The sequence below is a fragment of the Tachypleus tridentatus genome, chromosome 8 (genome assembly GCF_004210375.1).
Source record: "Tachypleus tridentatus isolate NWPU-2018 chromosome 8, ASM421037v1, whole genome shotgun sequence".
Lineage (NCBI taxonomy): Eukaryota > Metazoa > Arthropoda > Merostomata > Xiphosura > Limulidae > Tachypleus > Tachypleus tridentatus.
This window is the reverse complement of record NC_134832.1, coordinates 41,970,779-41,992,062: the sequence shown is the minus strand read 5'-3', so window position 1 is coordinate 41,992,062 and position 21,284 is coordinate 41,970,779. Positions and strand designations below refer to the sequence as shown.

General features: G+C 32.2%; 1 protein-coding gene across 2 annotated transcripts in view; it reads right to left on the bottom strand.

Moving 5' to 3' along the window:
- The window catches only part of LOC143222268 (sodium- and chloride-dependent GABA transporter 1-like), a 31,674-nt gene extending 10,390 nt beyond the window's left edge, over positions 1-21,284 (bottom strand). The window contains exons 1-5 of one of the 2 annotated variants that reach the window (XM_076448530.1): positions 21,122-21,284; positions 20,751-20,920; positions 10,014-10,329; positions 7,206-7,337; positions 754-982 (exon numbers count right to left, since the gene is read on the bottom strand). In XM_076448530.1, the coding sequence (XP_076304645.1) occupies positions 754-982; positions 7,206-7,337; positions 10,014-10,266 (614 nt within the window). In that variant the 5' untranslated portion in view covers positions 10,267-10,329; positions 20,751-20,920; positions 21,122-21,284. The remainder of the gene's footprint in view (positions 1-753; positions 983-7,205; positions 7,338-10,013; positions 10,330-20,750; positions 20,921-21,121) is intronic. The other variant, XM_076448531.1, reaches the window with a different exon arrangement.

Genomic DNA, 21,284 nt, shown 5'->3' with positions numbered 1-21,284 from the left:
AAAATTTAACATGAATAAATAGCATTTCATGGTGATTATACTCAAGTATGTTTTAGGTTAGAAATTTATTTTATATATATATATATATATATATATATACATACATACACACACACATGTGATGTAAAATATATATGTAAAAAAACAGCTGGTATGGGTAAAGAAAATTCTATGTAGAGGAGCAAACAATGTTTTCAACCTTCTTTGGTCATTGTCAAGTTTACAGAAAGGTTGTTTGTTCCTTTACGTAGAATTTTCTCTATCCATACCAGCCGTTTATACACATTTTTCTCTACAAGTGGGTTTTCTCTTCATCATGGATTAGGTTAGAAATTACTTTATTTTTAATCAAGGCAACAAAGCCAGTGGCATAAAAATGCTGACAGAAAATCCAGTACACACTTCTAAAGCTTTTTCTTTCTTTCTTTCTTTTTTCAATTATTTTTTTTATTTCACAGTCGTATAATAGTGACTGAGTCTTTCAGGCAAATGTTGCTATAAAAGCAAGTTAAATATAAATGGAAAAATGATGTTAAATAATCAGATATAAAAATAAAAAAGGCTAAAATTCTGTTCTTCATGAAGTAAACAAATTTGTATAACATCAATTATGACTGACAATTTTAAAGAAATGTTGCTGCTCTTATTTTGAAAGTATGAGAATCATTCCTCATAATTGATAAATCTGAAATAACTACTTTAATGTAATATCTGTGCATGATGTGTACAATTTACACCTTAAAACATACTTACTCCCAAAACTCATCAATAGGTGAGGAAGAATTACTCATAGAAATGTTAGTAACAGAAACATTGCCAAATTCAGGATCAAAACAGTTAGGACTGTTCCAAGGTCTACCACAACCTTTCCATGGAAGATCCGATGTAAATGATGAAACCAGATAAAACAGAGTCCAAGCTATCACAACCACGAAGTAGATGTTGTAAAGACATACGATTGTCATTGATGCAAAGCCAACACCTAAAATTTAAGAAAAAAAAAGAGAAAATGGTATACAAGTTATTTAAGTATTAAAAACCGGAACTTTTAAATCTGTAAAAGAAAATATAATTAGTTTATTCTTTGTAAAAGTTGATTTAGCTTTCCTCCTTTCTGGTAGAAAAAAATAAAATTTGTGAATAAGGTTGAACATTCTTATATGGTGTATTAAGTGCAACAAAATAATGACATTTATCAAACTAACAGCTGGAAAAAAAATTTTAAATATAGATACAAATTAAATATAGCACAAAATAGTTATTTTCTGAATACAGCAATTCTGCAAGAAGGGTATCATTATAGTATTTCTGACTTATTAAATAATCTCAAACAAAAACACAAATGAAGTTAACCTGTTCACATTATTTCATAAACCTTAGTCATAAAATTTGACATTGTTCAATCCAGATTAAGAGACCAACGTTGAAGACTTAACTACTGGATCTACAACTGGTTTTAAAGCACTCTTCACTAATAAACACTTTATGAATTAATGTGTTATAAAGCTGTTTTCTGTAACTGACACAGCATCATTACTGTTGTTTTATTATATCAATTATCATCCAACAGTAATTAGAATCAAATAATAACCGAATGAGTGTAAATAAAACCAATCTTGGAACAAATGCATGAGCCAACACAGTTAACCCTGAAAGTAATTTTCAACAATTGAATGATACCCTTCTTCAGGATCATTACCAAACAAAATATATGGTTTGTATACAGCTTAATTTTAACTGTATAACATCAATTATAAATATACACAGTCTAATTATGAATTACCAATATTAAAGTTTCACTATCCTATGTTTTTTGAGATTTTAAAAGTCCTTTTTATTTTCAAATAGTCTGTGATCTTGCTGACATTTGTCAAAGAGGTCACAATATTTTATGCCTAACATGAGCATTACAACTTTTCAATTCTAAGTTAAAAAGTAATCTATACAAAAAAAAAACAACAACAACACTAAATAATTAGTTGCACTGTTACATTAAAAACGAAAAAAGTAAATATTAATTTCTAATTAAAAGATTAGTGCACACACCTTGCAACTTATAGGCACAAGCAGTAGTTGATAAAAGACTTAAAAGATGGTTAGCTTGATGAAACACTAGTGGGGAAACTAATTTGTTTAAATGATTTTAATATTTGCAACAAAATGGAACTGTTAATATTTCACTGATTGCAAAATGTTTAAATCTTCAAAGTTGTTATAAAATATAAATTTCAATACTTTATGCTGCAAGAATTAGTGTATTATTCTTTGGAAAGGAATACAATTAAATGTGAAGTTAGCAGTTGTTAATGAAAAACAAGATTATAAAGATATTTTGACATGAACCAGAAACAATTACCTTGTTTTAAACTAATTTAATAGACTCTTAAAATCTTCATAAAACATAAGTGAGGAAAACTTTTTTCTAACAAAAATGTCAGTGAATCTTCTCCATTTCTTTTAAAATATCTCAGACATGTTATAAAACTTCTACAATTAATTAATTAAGACTCTAACCACACAAAAGTAGGAAACCAACTGGAAATATTAAAATTAGTAGATATTTATAATTACAAATATTGTAATTATGTATTCATGAAAATATACTTTACTAAAAATAAATTAGCTCCATCATAGAAATACTAATAATTTTGCAATTTCCGGTTTAGTTTTTATGACATAACAGTTTTTTTTTTTATGTGTGTCCTACATTTGCTTAGATTTAGAGTCTCTGTCTTAACTTCAGGGGCTGAGCTAAACATCACTTTTCATAATTTTACTAGGAAAAGTAGTGGTTTTTTAAAAAAAAACAACCTTCGAGTTTATTCAAAACTTCTATTCACTTTAGATTATATTAGAATACTTTATAATCATAACAGAAATTAGTTAAAGCAAAAGCCCCTTTCAACAAAAATGATACGCTCGCACACATACATGAAAGTGGTAATTTTGCTAAACCTCATTTGACGTTAAGTTTGTAAGAGTAGTTACTTGAAACCACAGCTGCAAAAGTAAGCCAGCACTTCAGTGAACACTGGATCTCCTGCCGAAAACCACTGAATACCGGGGTAAATCTGCAATGTAACAAACTTAACTTCGTCTTCCTTAACCTAACTTTCTCTCACTCATTCACCACATAAAAATAAGAACCAAATAACTAGCTTGGTCAGTAAATTTTGTCTGAATTTCTTTTAACCAACTGGAAACTTTATAAAACTTTCAAAATTAAAGAAATGTTTACAATTAGCATATTTTAACATGTTATCTCATAACATTGTACTGCTTTCCTAGTATGTGATTAAGTGACCTATTTCATTTTATTTAAAAGTTAATTTCATTTATATTATATTAAGTAGGTTGAAATTATGGCAAATGACATAATTAACAGTGGGGGTACCAAAAACATTTGTGTTTTATAACCATTATAGGTTTTTAGTTTAAGTACTGATTTATCACATTGTTTGTTAAGTAGAATTGTCTTCATTAACTCTCAGGCTAATTTTTAGTTCTAACTTTTATATACTTAGCTTACTTTTCATCATAAGTGATTAATAAGTTGTAACTAACATTTTTTACAAACTGTTTGGTCCTTTAGTATGAAACTTGCATTCCCAGGAAACAAGTAAAAATTGTTTCAATCAAGTTTCTTATGGTTTATTCTTTTGCACTTGTAATGAACATCACTTCAAGTATACAGGGATCAGTGTTTGCAGTAAAACAAAGTTTAGTTTCAGTTATTCAATTAACCACTTTCATCAAGTCCCAGAAATTTTGTTTATATGACATCTTAATTCCATTTCTCTCAGAGTTCTAACATTTAAAAATAACTGAATATGAGTGTTTAATTTATATAGTCATTGATTTACAGATAACAGATATTTATTATATGCTTAAACTTATTATCTTACCTGATAAGAAATGAATTTATGTATTACTTAAGCAATTCCAGCATTTCAATAAACTAAAATATTCAACCTATACTTATTATGCAAGTTTTATACATGAATGAATATTGTGTTAGTGTTGCTAATTATTTAATGATAAAAGTGTAAGATAAAAACAATAATACAAATTCAATGTTTCCCTATTGAGGTTTTAAAACTTTCGTTTTCACTAACCAAGCTTGAACTGGTTCATACAAATCTGACGTTTCAACCTACATACACATACAAACTCACCCACCCACCCATGCACACACATACACACCCCACACAATAATTTCAAGAGATGTCAAAAATAAAATATGCATGTTCAATAAAACATTTTTAATATTTTCATGACCACTTGAGTCTTGTAATCAAAATTCTAAATGAAGCATAATAAAAACTCTAAATGGTGGGTAAAAAACAGAAAAAAAAGAATAAAGAAAAACCATGCTAATGTATCGACACAGACAAATATACAAGTTTTCCACAAAAATACCACCTAAACTTTCGAAGGTATTTTATCTTTGATTGTGCAATATAATTATAATTTGCATGTTTAGAATAAAATATTTAAACTAATAGTTCCAAAAATCACACTATCTGAAAATAGTAATCATATTGTTATTCTACATCTTAATTCATCTCTAAGCACAGAAAATAAGTTCGAAAGTTTAGTCTACAGTTAGTAAAAGGAACTTATATTTATATAGAAAAAACAAAAGGCTTTAATAATCTACATAAAGAATGCCCACTTTTTGATGCAATTTTCATTTAGATAATTTAATTCCATGTGTGAATGATGTCATCTTGTTCCATTACCTTGGCTGTTACTTTAGTTGTTAAATATCACTGAATGTTAAAGCCATTGAAACAGTTATGTCCAGTGAAAGAAAAAACCGTCATGTCTACCACTAAGAATGGTCACAGAGGTCTTCTTCTTGATACCATTTTGAACTTTTTAAAGTACAAGTGTGCTTTAAACATTTATAAAATTGCTATCATTTATGGCATTTAAATATTTATTATGTCTTACTAATAATAAAAATGATGTTTATCTATAACTCTGTAGATTGACAAACCTACAAGTTAATACTGAATAGACCAAGAAGAAGTCACCAGTGCTCGTTCACATGGCAGTAAGATAGTAGTGAAGGTGAATGAATGGAAAAAGAATTTAAAGTAAGCTTAATTTCCTTTGCTACAGCCCTACCAACTACACTTGTGGCAGCTGATTGTGGCTCACGCGGATGATTCCACGTGTCTTGACCTGGTTACTCGCTGCTCCACGATGAAGACTAGGCCCACTGGAACATACAATTGTCACGGTGACCCTACTGTCAAATTATGACAGTAGGAAAGATCAGAAAACCAGAAAATCGTTTCAGTGAAACGAAAAATTATTTCAAATAAATTTTGGAATGTAAATTTTGATGAATATCTAAAGAAATATATGTATGACTTTTATTTTAAAATTACTTTTTATATTTGAAGTTGCTATAAAAATGTGAATTTTGGAAAACAATTAGCAATGTTAGAAACTGATTTTATCATTAAGACAGAAAGAAGTTTTCAAAATTATAAACTTTGCCTTTTGTTCGGTTTCCAAAATACTTACGTCAGGTGTCTTGTGATGCACTCCAACAATTTCCCGCCAAAGCTCTAACAAATTGAAGAGTGTCAAAATTGAATGATTATGCAATTTGATCATTCAGGAGAAAAGCACCATAAAGTTGCCATGAATGATTGAGTGGATTAGTTTTTCAGAAATCCCATCATATCAACAATGTTGGTCGTTTCACTACTTAAACTTTAACCAGCTTTACTTTTATCTCATGTACAATAGAATGAAGCTGCCTCAAACTGCATGTACCCATACTTCCAGTTAGTTCAGCCAGTAAGATTGTCAAATTATATTTTCCTCTATGTAACGTCTAAGCTTTTAATAACAAAAAAGGTAAAACTAAAGACTTTTGTTGAAAATCTCTTAATAAAACAACTAGAACCAATAAAAATTTATTGCCAATCACAACTAGAGGATAACAAACATACTGGCTGAAGAATGTTAGAATTATTTCTGCAACTTAATACTCAGGGAATGGAACAACAGAGAACCTTCACAAGCAGCTACCTAGGCTATGAATAAAAAAGTAGGTTGTAAGAATAATGGATTAATACATACAGACAAAATTTGTGCTAATTATGCGTGGTATCCTGTGAAGTTTTATACCTGTCCTTATGTTTATCTTTGCAACAGTCTGCTATATAATATAAATTTTTGTTGAAGGTTCTTTGTCATTTCATTTCCTCTGGAAGTTATGACAGTCTCTTGATTGCTTCTTTCTACAGATTAGTGAATGGGTTTAAGACATGGACTTCATGGATAACATCGAGATACAAAGTTAATCTTTAAATTAACAACTCATACTGATGAGGCTTTAAATGATGCGTGTTTTTCCTTTTTTTTTGTTAAACAGCACCAATTTCCACAAGGATAATTTTTTTTATTTGGGATTTTATTCTCGGCGTTATGTTTGAAGTCCAACTGACACCATTATTGCTGAGACCTCACATGAGAGGTGGAGTTCATATGTCTGAATATTTTCAACAATATGGTAACCTATGGATTTCTCACAATAGCTAATCCAGATTTAGATATACAAAATACATATATCTAAACAACATTTCAAAAATACAAGTTTTACGAAAAGTATTCTTTACGTTTGTAGCTTTATGTGAAGTCTTATATCTTTAGAAATGATTTTGATGGTCAGGATTTGTTGAAAATTTTATACAAACATTTGAACTCCGATATTGACATACAGAGTGTCCCAGAAAATACAAAATTTGACTTTGCATTCATTGAGCATATGTTAGCATCCAGTGACAAAACTATCCCATACAGTAATTTCTCCAAAAACAAACAAGCAAACAATGACAATGTTTTAGATTCAAGTTTCCCAGCTTTCTCAGCTACAACTTTGTTTGTAACAAACATCTTGATGGATAACAAATTGTTATCCTGCAAAACCTTTCCAAACCAAACACTTCTTTTAACTATGTTAAAGGAAAAGAAATTTACTCGGTCACAAGGAATCTTTGCCAAATGATAAACACATTAAACCATTGTCATTGGTAGTTATTATTACACACACACACACACACACACACACATATATACAAACACATTTATAAGTATAATGATAACAAAAATAAAGGAAATGACTGGGACACTCTGTATTGGGGGATTAAATAGAACAGATATGCAAAAGGGGATTGACATACCTTTAAACATTGGCACTAAGTTCCATATGCCAATACCACCAGTGCTAAGGTATTGGCCAACAGCTACCTCCAGGAAAAACAGTGGGATAGCACATAATACCAAACAGATGAGGTATGGGAGGAGGAAAGCACCTAAAAATTAAAATAAAAACAATTCAGAAATTGCTTCATTACATATTAAATTTTCACACAAAACCCTCCTCACATACTTAAGAGTTTCACTCTTTGTCAGACCAATATTCTGTTGAAACATGTAGTATATTCCACCCAAAAATAAACCACTTATTTATGCTTATATATATATCTTTCTCTTTTTTTCAATTTAGTATAAAAGAACCATTATAAGTTTTCCAACAATATTATTTTCTGAAATAATTGTAGAATATGCAAATTATACACTTATACATGTTAGCCAGACAATGTACACTTCATCCAGTAATACTTGCACATGCTTTTCTATATACGAGGGCTGTTCAAAAAATACGCGGACTGTTTGAATTGCGCGGCTCCAGTTGGTTCCAGGGGAATCTGCTTGGTGTCGCTAGGTTTGCACAGATCAGCTGATTACGACGCCATTTCCCGATTGCAGTTATCTTCATTTGTGTATTAGCTACGCGGTTTTAAGTGAAGTGCGATTTTTTCGTTTGGCGGATTTCAGAATGAATGACCTAAAGAAGCAACGACTTGCTGTAAAATTTTGTGTTAAACTTGGAAAATCTGCGACTGAAACTTTTGCTATGCTTAACACGGCTTACGGTGATGTTGCTATGAAGCGTACGGCATGTTTCAAGTGGCATGAACGTTTTAAGGATGGTCGACAGTCCATTGAAGATGATGAGCGTCCTGGACGTCCTTCCACGTCAACTGACGACCCACACGTCGACAAAATCAACACCCTGGTGCAGGCAAATCGACGTCTGGCTGTCAGGGAGCTTGCTGAAGAGTGTGGGATATCAGATGGATCTTGTTACGAGATTTTGACCGAAAAATTAAAGATGCACCGCGTTGCTGCGAAATTTGTGCCTCAGAACTCGTGAGTTTTTTGGCCAAACACTCGATTACTGTTCTCCCCCCCCCCCTACTCACCTGACCTTGCTCCTTGCGATTTTTTCTTGTTCCCCAAACTCAAAAGACCCTTGAAAGGAAGAAGATTTGAGACGATTCCCGAGATTAAGGCAAATGCGACGAAGGAGCTGGAGGACATTACAAAAGAAGCGTACCAGACCTGTTTCAACAAGTGAAAACACCGTTGGGATAAGTGTTGTGTGCGTTGGGGAGAAGAGTACTTTGAAGGGGTCCCAGACCTGTAACTTCTAAATAAAGTACATTTTGTTTTATGACGTCAGTCCGCGTATTTTTTTAACATTCCTCGTACATACTTTGGTTCAATAGTACTTCATAATTTGCCTTAAACAGCTCACCTGCCTCCCAGTGGGCATTAAAAATGTCATTTTTTATACTGAAACACCAACACATGGTTCACCTAGTGCTGATACATAGAAACTAAGTTGACGATTAGTTACATAAAATAAATGCTTTATAGTCGTATTACATGCAAGTTCATGGTGATTCAAACTTGGGCTGACAAAGATGAGAGTTTTGTGAAGCATAAGATATTTTACTTATTATGTGGTATTATTAAAGTACTGGATCTTCTAGTTGTGATTTAATGTTATTTCTTTTGGTTTAATATTCTTGTTGTGCATAATAATTTCACAAATTGTGTTTCTTCTGTTCCATTTTTTCTTTCAAATTATATGCTATAATTATTTTGTGATTTCTATATTGTCAATGTTTATTTGTTTTTTTATCATCTAAGATTCATTTGCAGATTGGGTTGTTGATTTACAAAGTCCTGACTAGGAATTCTTTTATTAGTGTTTAGTACATGTTGTAAAACTTGTAGCATGTTTAATAAATCCCCATTTTTGGCACCCTAGAGTTGGTAGTTACTATGTGTATATTCTCAACTATGTAGATAATGACTGAATAATTAAGGTACAGAATTTATCTACTTCATATATAGAATCACTCCAGCTTACTATAACTTCAAGTTTAATCTAATTTTCTCAAGCTTTATTAACCTAAAAATTCAAGATATTGAGTCGCGACTAGTGATAAATCAACGCAATGATTTTTCAAACTGCTTATTTTAACTACTTGGAATGAATCTGACTGTAATACTTTCAACATGCATATTAAAATTTATTGAGTGATAACTATAACCTATTAAGAAAATTAATACTTAATATATTATCCTCTACCAATGGTAAAGAGTCTCAATAAGTTTTATACTTGAAAATACATAACTCCAATGTTTTAATATTTTTTGATAAAACCTTTTAGCAAATGTGAATGTCAAATTAATGGTGTTACAGATGGTTTTATGACACTGTTAAAAGGTATCATGCTTTCTTTCATTATCACCAACCAACGATTTCACGAATTAGCTTCAACTAAAATAATGCTTTACAAATTTATAAAATTCAAAAAGGTTATTCAAGCCAATAATGAGATGTAAACATTGTTAGATACTAGAAATTTACAATACTAATTCCCTTATTTTCAACTAATTAACTGAAATTTAAAATTAATTAGGCACACCATAAGAAAAAAAAGCCTAACGTACAACAGAAATATGTCATATTCCACCAATATTCTAAAACCACCATCACTTGTTTATAGTGCAGGGAAGCATTTTATCCAAATACTTATTTTTGTTGGATCTACTCCCCATCTACAAAGAAATGTACATAAAATACTGCAATGTTATAATAACGGTTACAGATACTGTGATGAACTCCTTACCTCCCCCGTTTTCATAACACAAATAGGGAAATCGCCATACGTTTCCTAATCCAACGGCATAGCTAATGCAGCTGAAGACAAAATCCAGCTTTCCATTCCATTCACCTCTCTCTAAGGAAGACACGTTTTCTATATCTTCATTTTCCTCCTTTGTTGTTTGGGGTACTTGAAGAGACTTTGGGGTGGTAACAGCAAGGAGCTTCATCCCATTTTCTGCAGCCAGTGCACTTTGCTCTTCTGTTGGAATTTTCATTATTGAACGTTCAATGAATACGTTGGGCTTCAAGCTTTCTTGATAATATTTATGAATTGAGTTCTATATGCAAATGAAAAAAAAAATATTAATTCACAGTAAAGAATGATAAATGCATTTTCCTTAAGACTTAAATTGAATACAGTAAAATACAGATACGGATTTACCAACTTTTAGGAAACTGTTTGACTGAGCCTTTTAAAGGAGTGAAATTTTGATGTACGAAGTTCTATGTCAGCACCAAAGCCTGTAGACTTCTACTAGTTCTAGGGAAGGTCTGGGGATCTATTTCTCCAGTAAATTCAATAAACCAAAATAGTTCAATCTGGTATACTTTTTGATCGGTCAATTTAATCTGGATCCAGACAATTAGGCAACCAAAATGCATTATAGAAAGCGGCTAATTTCACCAAAATGTAAGGTGAGATTTTCTTTCTTTTTCCTAGTGCGTGCGAACGTTAGAATATGCTCAATGTGGGGGTGGTGGTTGCTCTAAAGACGAATAATGATTGTTCAAAAATGCAAAAAAATAAAACATTGATAATTTGATACTGATTGTGCCTGCATCATTTATTCAATAATGTTCACCGTTTCAATAATTAATATAATACACAACTTCAGTGACAGATATATCTATCGTTAGTTGACAACAGCGATTCACTACCTCGGTTTCAACCCCTAACTGAAAGTGAATTGCTACCACAGTTATACAAAAGACGCGACAAGATATTTCAAAGTCGCCGCTTCTGCTGACTTACCAACTTTATGACGTTAAAACTTATAATAGTCCACATTACTTACAGTATATGATAGTAGCTTAATAAAGTGAGATGATTAATATTTTTAAAACTCGACAGTGTAAAGCACAAAAATGTTAAAATATAATTTATAAATTAACTTTTATGAAATTTATCAACTTCCAACATAAACAAGCTAATAAATTATCGATACGAAAACGTGTAAAAATTACCAAAGTCACAAATAACAGTATCTTCAATTTCTTTTTACTATGTGCAAACACATACTGATAAAAGTGACGAAGTCTTTCCTCATACATATGAATATAACAGTTAATGTATACTTATTATGATTAAACTATTTAATAATAACCTTCTGATCACAACGTCCTACTCAAGACACTCATATTCATGTAATTTTAGTAACGTAGTTGCAAGTCTGATACGAAAGTCAATTGTCTATCCCCCTGACTCTAAAACATGAAACTACTGCACTTGTTAGCATTACCATTTACGTATGTACAATTTTTTTTTTTTAAATATTATTAGAAAAGATGCCTTAACTGGCAGCATTGCTAAGCTGTCAAAAATGACAAAAGAAGAAACCAGGATGATACGAAAGCCATTTCAAATAAACACGAAGAAGTATACACTATAGGACAAAATTTTTTTGAAGAGCATTTATATTTTTTAAATATTATTTTATTAAATTATTAGCGATAACTAATGCAGGTAAAAAATGACACCCGACGTCGTTTATCCAGAGTTCTTAAAAAGTATCGTTCATACTTTAAATACTAATATTCTCTCTTCACCATTTTTATCAAACTGTATAAAATCTAAACACTACATAAGCTTACACAATCAATATTTATTCCCCCGCAAGTACAGCGTTATGTCTACGGATTTATACCGCTAAAATTAGCGGTTCGATTCCCCCTCGGTGGGCTCAGCAGTATAGCTCGATGTGGCTTTGCTGTAAGAAAATCACCCACACACAATAGATATTTAATTCTAAAAACGACACCAGTTAATTTTTCTTTATTCCTTCTACTGTTTCCACTAGACACATCGATAACCATAATATTCAAGACTGATTTTATAACTCTATGAATATTTCGAAAGTGGAACCGCCAGTAATACATATCTTGGTTGCTTCTATTAAATATTTGGTTAACTTCTAGTTTATCAAACATAACTTCAGAGGACTACAAACCGTAAACATTTATAAGGTACGAAAATTATTTTTTCATTTGTTTATGATAATTTCCACTAAAAAAGTTATCTGAAACGTATCATACTATTAAATATCCATATCAACATTAGGATGGTAATGAAAGTGCTTGTAATTTGCATAGATTAAGTTCGTGCCTATACAGTCCAGTTTTGATGCATAGATTTGGCTTTCTCTCACGGAGGAAAGAAAAAGCAAAACTGTCCCCCAATACCTCGTGTAAGAATGTTACTATAATAATTATTGTCTTACGATAAGAAATATTACAGGCCTGCTAATTTTCCAGATTTCGGTGGAAGTTTCCATATATGGAGCCCTCTTTCCTGATCTTCATATATCATCCTTTTTAATAATTTAACAAAATATAAGTCTCAAAAATTATCTCCACAGAATGCCAACTAGGATAAAGTAAATAATTACTCATTTTCTGTGAGATTATTATACTTTGTTGCGCTACATTCCAATGCACCGAGTGAAAAATACCGTAATAGAAAACAGGACGAATTTAAAACATGACATAGTTTGTGCCTTTTTAAACTGCAACTTTAACCAAGATTCTCCAGTCAGTGAATAGAAATCCAGCAAGCACATTTTGCCAAAAATACAACATACAAATCTAACAAAGAACATTAATCAGGATATGTGTATTTTTTTTATTTTTCAATTTTTACAATTAAAATGTATAACAACATTAGCAGCGACTGTAAGTTTCTTAGTATCCATATCCATTTTTATTAAAAAAAGACGGATATCGTTTGAATCTTACAAGTGTAAATAAATGTCTAACGTGTGTACCTCCCCCCAACCTATATGCTCTGGTGGACTTTGCTCCCCACCCCACTCCAGGAATCACTATTTGTCTTTGAGTACCTCCAAAAAAAATCTCCCAATTTGTCACTTCTCAGCGTTGACAGATATCATATTATGCGATCATTACAAAGAACTCTATGCATTATCCCGTGGTAGTTTATAGCAATACTAGTTAGCCTAATCTTCCACCGTCCCACAGCTTAACATGTAGGATATAGTTCGTGGTATTAAACATATCCTAACCACACATCTACCGCAGGGTTAAACTGTGCCTATCAATATTGTTAAAGCTGAAATATAAAAGAAATGCTAAGTTTTTATTTTCATAACAGTATTCTTCCCCAGTAGCGCAACTTGGATCTCGTTTCAAAACTGTTACAACTTTTGTACGTGATCCTGTGAGCTAACTTCTTACTCAAAATTTATAATTGTTCAAAACGCACTACTTCGGAAACTGGACGAATTAAATTTAAGTTATATTCAAATGGAATCCAAAGTTTATTTGTAATTTATGCACCCTAATACTTTATCTTCTAGGACTGAAATACTTTAGGTTCAGTAATTCATGCAAATATAGTGTTACAAATACGTACGGTAGACGGAAACGGTGTATTGTAGTTTTTTTACTTAATGGCGCCTGTCTGTGTGATGTGATGCTACTAAGAGGTTCCAAATAGAGCATCTGTTAATTCGGTCACAACTGGGACACTCTAAGCCATTTTTAAGAGACAAGACTAAGCCAAGTATTTTTACAAGGGCTCCTTTTGGCAAGTCGCCCAAGGATAATACAGGTCTACATGATATTTGCTTTCTGCGCGGGCGTAACTGGCTTGAACCTACTCCACGTGTGTCATCTGAAGATACTATAAAATTACAGTGTGTTTGTTAAACTTCTATTTCTAGCACAAATTCTGCGGTTGATATTTGATTCAGAATTACCTTTTAGTTTCACATGTTCAAGTTTACCAATGATGATCATATTTAAAAAAATAAAATAAAAAAAAGAGCTCAAACAAACCTCAAAAGATCTCTTGGAATATCTAAATTGAGACTGATTTTGTTTTTCAAGTACAGTCTATATATTTGAAACCAGGAGGGTTAGAAAAGGATATATTAGAAAATCAAAACTAAATACGTGGTGGTAATTCCTTTTGTTGTTTCTGTTGCAAATTTTCTTACTTATATGCTATTTACATAAATACGTTTCTTTGTAATTAAGCACAAAGCTAAACAATGGGCTATCTGTGCTTTGTCCATCACGGTTTTCGAAACCCAGTTTTTAGCGTTGGAAGTCCGCATACCACTGTGCCAGTGGGGGCATACAAATATAACAAAATGAAATAAAAATAAATATATTCAAGAATTTCCAGTATTATTTAAGTTCTTTCTGTCTCGGTTTCAAACACTGTGAGTGAGACACCAAATATAATATCATTGATGGCTACCTTTGTGTGTCACCTCTTGTAGTTTTAAAAGTAACATGTGCTACAATATATAAGTAAAATTTATCCTAATAACTTACCATCCCATGTAAAACTATATTTTACCAAATCGCCGTTAATTACAAGCTTAAATTTGCAAACATAAACAATGCGTATGTTTTGTTTGGGTAAGTTATCTTGTATAGGGTATAATATTTCTGAGTTCGTTAGAATAATTGTCTGTAAGAAATCCTTTATTTGGAAATGCTAAGACTTACCAAACCTCTTACATGTACTGCGATTAGCTGAAACTGTTTTTAAAGAAAAGGTATTGGCTAAAAAAAAAATTATTCATGGTACTTTTATTCGCGTGCTGAGCTACCTTCCTTAACAACGTTCGTAAGTCTTTATGTTAGGTGATTTAATAATGTCCAAAATACACAATAAATGTTTAAGTTGTTTTGCTTTCAATTATAAAAATAGCGAAAGGCTAGGCCTGAGTGATTTATTACGTTCTTCACGCATTTAAGGTGAATGACATTTAACGACCACAACTGTCGTTTGGTGTAAATAACTAGTTGGAGTACCCACTCATGAAATAAAATTTATTTGTACCAAAGGTTTGTTTGTTTGGTTTTGAATTTCGCGCAAAGCTACACGAGGGCTATCTGCGCTAGCCATCCCTAATTTACCAGTGTAAGACTTGAGGGAAGGCACCGCCTACCGCCAACTCTTGGGCTACTCTTTTACCAACGAATAGTGGGATTGACCGAACATTATAATGCCCCCACAGCTGAAAGGACAAGCATGTTTGGTGCAACGAGGAGTCGAATGCTTTAACTCACCTGGACATGTCGGACCTGTACCAAAGGATGGGAAATTGCGCTTTTACCATTTTTTTAACGTAACAAACGTTAATTAAAATCACGATAAAAATGAGTAGAGGTATCAATACTATTTTCGATAATTCTAATGATAGTGATTTGGTTTGGTGCTTTATGGCGCAAAGCAACTAGGCTATCTGCGCAAACAGTGGTTACATAGTCCATACTAAATGCTGAAGGTCATACAACACTGCTGGTTTTTCAGAAATTAGAGGGGAGTTTCTCCTCCCCCTCATATGATCTTCCTCATGTCAACCTATATCACTGTGTCAAGTTTGGTGCTCACAAACAGTCACTGATCTTTATTTATATAAATCACAGATTTCAATGAAGCTAAAAACACGCATCCTGTTGACCTTTCCCTATAAGTAATTCCATATATACTACGTTTGTACAATTGGAGAAAAAAAAGTTTATTGTAGTAAACTAGTAGGACAGAACGAAGTATTTTTGACGTTAAATATATACGTGCCAAGTAGTATTTTTAAAGCACGTGCAACAACGTATTGAACACACCCAGAAGATATCACAGGTGTACCAGGGTTTACGCCGGCTTTCTGTTCCTTTTTAAAAAAAACCAATCAAACATCGTTTCATGTCAATTCAGATTTAACGTAAACTGAAAAACGAAAACTCATACCTTGATTATAATGTCTTCTGATATATTTGTTGGTTCTGAACTCTTGTATTAGAATAAAAAATAATAAGAAGTTACTAAATATGAAAAGGCAAGTGCTGTCTATGAGTAGAAACAATTCTGAGATAAAATATTTATTGATGACATTTCGTATTTCATACATTGCAATTACTTAAAGACATGTAGATGTAGGACAAGTTACTCACACTACTCATTCATGACCCCACTCTACCGACCTACTCTCCTTAACACTTATTAAAATACACGTAAGATTCATAAACAAGTATTTATTAAATTATAATGCCTAAAATAATTAATTATACTCGTCATAAGACATTAGTATCAGACTTACACTCTTTATAAAATCCCTCGGGGATTTTCAAGATTTAGAGTTATTTGTAATAATATTATTTTAACTACAGTGTGTTTCCCATATCTACTTCCAACATCCAGGTGGTTAAGGCACTCGACTCATAATCGGAGGGTCTCGGGTTCGAATCCCTGTCACACCAAAATTGCCATGGGGACGTTATAATGTTACGCTCAATCCCATTATTCGTTGATAAAAGAGTAGCCCAAAAGTTGGCGTGACTTTCTCTCTAGTCTTACAATGCTAAATTAGGGACGGCTAGCGCAGATAGCCTTTGAATAGCTTTGTGCGAAGTTCAGAACAAACCAAAGAAGTAAAACTCCGACCATTAGTGTGATTGTGTCCTAGGCGGTTTAATAAGATCTGGACTGAGCGAAACGCACCATCAGCAACGGAAATGTAGAACATAGATGGTGGAAAATACTGTTATTGTACCACTTTCTCACTTCTTTAAAATCCCTACAAAATCTACGTGAAGGACGTAGTGTTAAAAATATAACAAGCTTAATATCAATGTCTTATCGCAAGTATAATTAATCTTAATCTTGCTTAGCAGAGTTGTAAAAAGGCGTTCACACCATGTCTAAAATAAATACAAATATCATTAATCTCATTACTGTTTTACTTTTAATCACAAAACGCGAAGGCTTAAAACTGTTAACTTACGCTTACGTGATTTATTAAATTCTGTAACTTAAAAGACGAACGAGACTGATACGATTACAATTCTGCTTTAAAATTACGTGGAAAGTAGATGAAACGTATAAACTAGTGAGTTTGTTTCTCGAACACGATTAGCGAAATAAACTGAATGATGATATATTGAATGTTTCGTCAACGAAATTATTTTATCGTGCAAGATTTGAATCAATTTAGGTTTATTTTAAATTTTAATTGGCATAATAACGTAAACAAAGGCAGTTAAAATTGGCTATAAAAGAACTACTTGATACACAGAATGCTAAAAATATAAAGCACGCGCGCAACTGATACTCGCGCGAGTATCGTGCGGAATTTGAACTACGTTTGTTTGTTGTCTGTGGTGGGTGGATGGGTAAGGTACTGTATTGTCATTAATGCCATTTTGACAGCAATCTTGTACAAATACGTTTTTGTACTTTTTTTTTGTGATGGATGAGTGATATTCAAACTTCGAACCACGTTTATTTCTACTTGATTATTCCTACTCTATCTAACGTGTCCCTAACTGGGACAGCTGTAAGTCTAAGGATTTAAAGCGCTAAAATCAGGGGTTCGATTCCACTCGGTGGACACAGCAGATAACCCAATGTGGCTTTGCTATAGGAAAACACACATACACATTATCTAATGTAGTTCATTTCAGGAGACTTTTGGCAAATAGCTGTTAAGCTAATACAACCAGAAACTGGTAAAAATTACACATTTGTCTAAATATCACATACAATATGCTTGTTGCGGAACAAAATTAATATAACAAAGGCAGTTTTGATAACTTTATGTCCGGTAACTGCTACAAGACATTTAGTAATTTTATTAATACGTTCCGCGCTCTGAAATTAGAGGCTTTTCAACTATTTCGTGTTTAATGTATCGAAAAACCAAATACCCTGTAACACTTTAAACTTGTTATCTCTAGTGAACCAATATAGCCATAGCAATGCAATTCAATCACGTAATCCAACAACCATACATGGCTTCTGCAGCATAAGCGGGCGGGTATTGCTACTTGGTATGATCAGAAACAGTATGACGTTTACTAGCGTAACTTCCGCTATGTCGGAATTACGCTACGACGCTATGTTTGGTTCTGAGATAACGACTCAACGGTTGGAATTTTTGGATAATTCCTGTTCAGTCACATAACCAGTCTAACGATCTCCAGTTGTTTTTTTCTAATTTTAAGTACAAGTAGAATTTAAAATAAAATTACTTTTGAAATGAGTATTCATTTTTACTTGAATAACATATAATAATTCACAAATAGTAAACGTACAAAATTGCATTAGAAAATAATAAACGTTTCTACATGTTCTCATATTAAAGGATATTTTATCCAGTAGAAAACTTGTTAGGTTAACAGAGAAACAAACTGTTCAAACGTCAGACATTTGCTAATAAGTATATTTGACTGAAGAGCTATTTTAATTAATGCCCTCCAGTGTTACGCATGTCTGATAATTTAACAACAATATAATCCAGGTTTCGACACCCGTGATGGACAGAGCACAAACAGCCCATCACGTGTCTTTGTGCTTAACTATAAACAAACCTTTATTTAACCACATGTTTGTAGATCAGGATTATAAAGTTGCTTAGCAGTTTGACCAGAGTCATTTCACAGAAAGCTTGGGTGGGGGAAAAAAAAGCTGACCTCTCACTGATCCGCTCAATTCAGCTGGTGGTCATACATAATGATTGAGTAGAAATGAATATAGAAATTAATACATTTGCAGTCTCTCCTCGAATTTCGGGAGTTTTATGTCCACCCCCACCCCATGACAGCCCCGAGTTTGACGATCAAGTGAAAAATAGTAAAATAGGATTTAGGGCAGTAGAAAACCATTTTTGGCGTTTCGTTTCAACAATACAATGAATAATAACCGAAGGCCTTTTGTCGAGATATATTTAATATGTGCAAGTTGTTTTACAATCAAGTAAAGATTTTAAAACGAAAAATGTTTTAGTGCAACAAAAACCAAAACGAAAACCGATATTGAAAACCGATAAACTATTAATATTACGTTAAGTTCCATAGACAGCACCATTGTAGTTGTATAGTGGATTTAATATAAATGTTAACAAAAGAAATGCAAAAAACATCAAAGAAAAATTAGTATTACCACATAATTTGTTTAGCGTTTCTTCCATCAGAAAAAAATTGAATTATTTTAAGCGTAGGGGTGCTAAAATACTAAAAGTTATTTCTTGCCTTTAACTACCAGAACAGAAGTTTCTTTATAGTCAAACAATAAAAAAAAGTGAAAAGTGCGTATTCAAACACAGTAAGAATAACTTTACCAAGGGTTAAGGGCCCGTTAAGCTATAATAATAATAACGAGCGGACCTGACGCAAACTTCGATCTATCTATTTGAAGTACACTATCGAGTTACCAGAATAACTTATACATATTTTCCCGGTGACGTCATAGTCTGCAGCATACTGTAGTTTTCCATTCCTAGAAAAAGTGTAACGTCATCAAGCTGAGAACAGGACGTGTCTTACCAGTCAAGATGTACACTCAACCCTTGCACCGATACTATTTTTGGTATATCTTAGTTTATTCGAATTTTTGCGATAAAAATCGTTAATTTGTATTGTACTATAAATCTACTATTTGTACCTAACGGCTCTATAGCGTTTTCGCCTGGCAGGCTTTATTGCATAACACATCCTGCTATGGCGGCTTTCCAGCTAAGCACGCACGTTCATCGATCGATTGATCGAACCAGAGACTTCTCAAGCTTGAAATGTAAGCTGCATCCACGTACCTGATTTTGCCGCCATATTGTATTTTACCGTGTTAACCATGAAAAAGTTATTTCAGTCTGCCAAAAAATGCACTTAAATAATATTTATTATGTTTTATGTATATCTCTTTGTACTAAAGATGATTTCGAATAAGATGTATTAAGTACATCTAAAAAGACCTTTTTAATTTAATTTTTAAATGTTACATTTTTCTTCGAAATATTACTGCTGAAGAAACCTGTTTAAGATCATGTAAAATATATGATTGGATAATTGGAAGTGACAGATTTAATGAAATGTAAAAAATCGTAAACGAGTACATTTTCTAAATAACATAAAAAGAGGCACGCATTCTAACTTTGCAGACTGATCGTAATTAATACAATTTTTAACCTCATCTTTCTTTTCTACAAAAAATAAACACGTGAACAACAAATCGTATATGAATTTTAATAACTTCTGAGCAAATTTTACTTAATGCGTTACAACAGACTTGCGACTGTATTAAAATAAACTGATAAATCGTAAATTACATACTTGCTACAATCGAAGTCTTAAACTTTGGGGTAAACAGATTGATTACGCATATTTTAATACCTTATATTTAATTTTTGTATCACAGAGAAATCACAAATATGGATATGTGTTGGAGGACCACGTGTAGAAATACCACAAAATAAACTACCATCTGAAAAGGGGAGAGTCAATTTTTATTGGAAATGTTTTTTAAATAACCTTATTTTAAAATTCAAATTAATTGTCTCTCTATGTTGATATATTACTAGGTTGTTCGAATATTTCACGTTTTAAGTGTACCTAGCCTATTGGAAGCTTCAATAAAAATTAGGAGAAATTTAACATGTTTCCATATGAAACGAGTAGTACATAATATAGAAAAAAATGAATAATGTAAATCAAATATTTATTGTAACACACTTACCTAATGGAGACGTTTAGCACAATGCTCTTCTCGAATGATGAGACCTCAAATGGCGCCAAACACAGAGGCTGAAGGTTTTATATGCTTTTTTGGGTCTGATCTTGAAGGTCACTGATATGTCCGACAAAGGAATATAGCCAGCAATTTCTTTGTAGTTATATTCAAACGCCCTGTTGGAACGTAAAAGTAAAAATTATGAAATATAAGAGGCCTTTAATGTTTTCGTCACTATAATATCTTCAGTGAAAGATGAATGTAAAGATGGTAAAAAAAGATACTTATATTCAAATACAAACTTGTTAGTTATTTATTGGAAAAAAAGATTAGATATGAAACGTTTGGTACGGGAATAGAGATTGCTTATAGCTTGCCTGTTAAAACAGGAAATAATTTAAAACGCAGTACTTCTTAAGAAGCAAGTTATAAGATGTAGCTTTTCTGTTTCAGTTAAATCACAGTCAACCCTTATATATCTACTGATTCTGTCAGGAAAATACCGCCAACTCTATCACTAAATGTAATGCTGTTGAAACT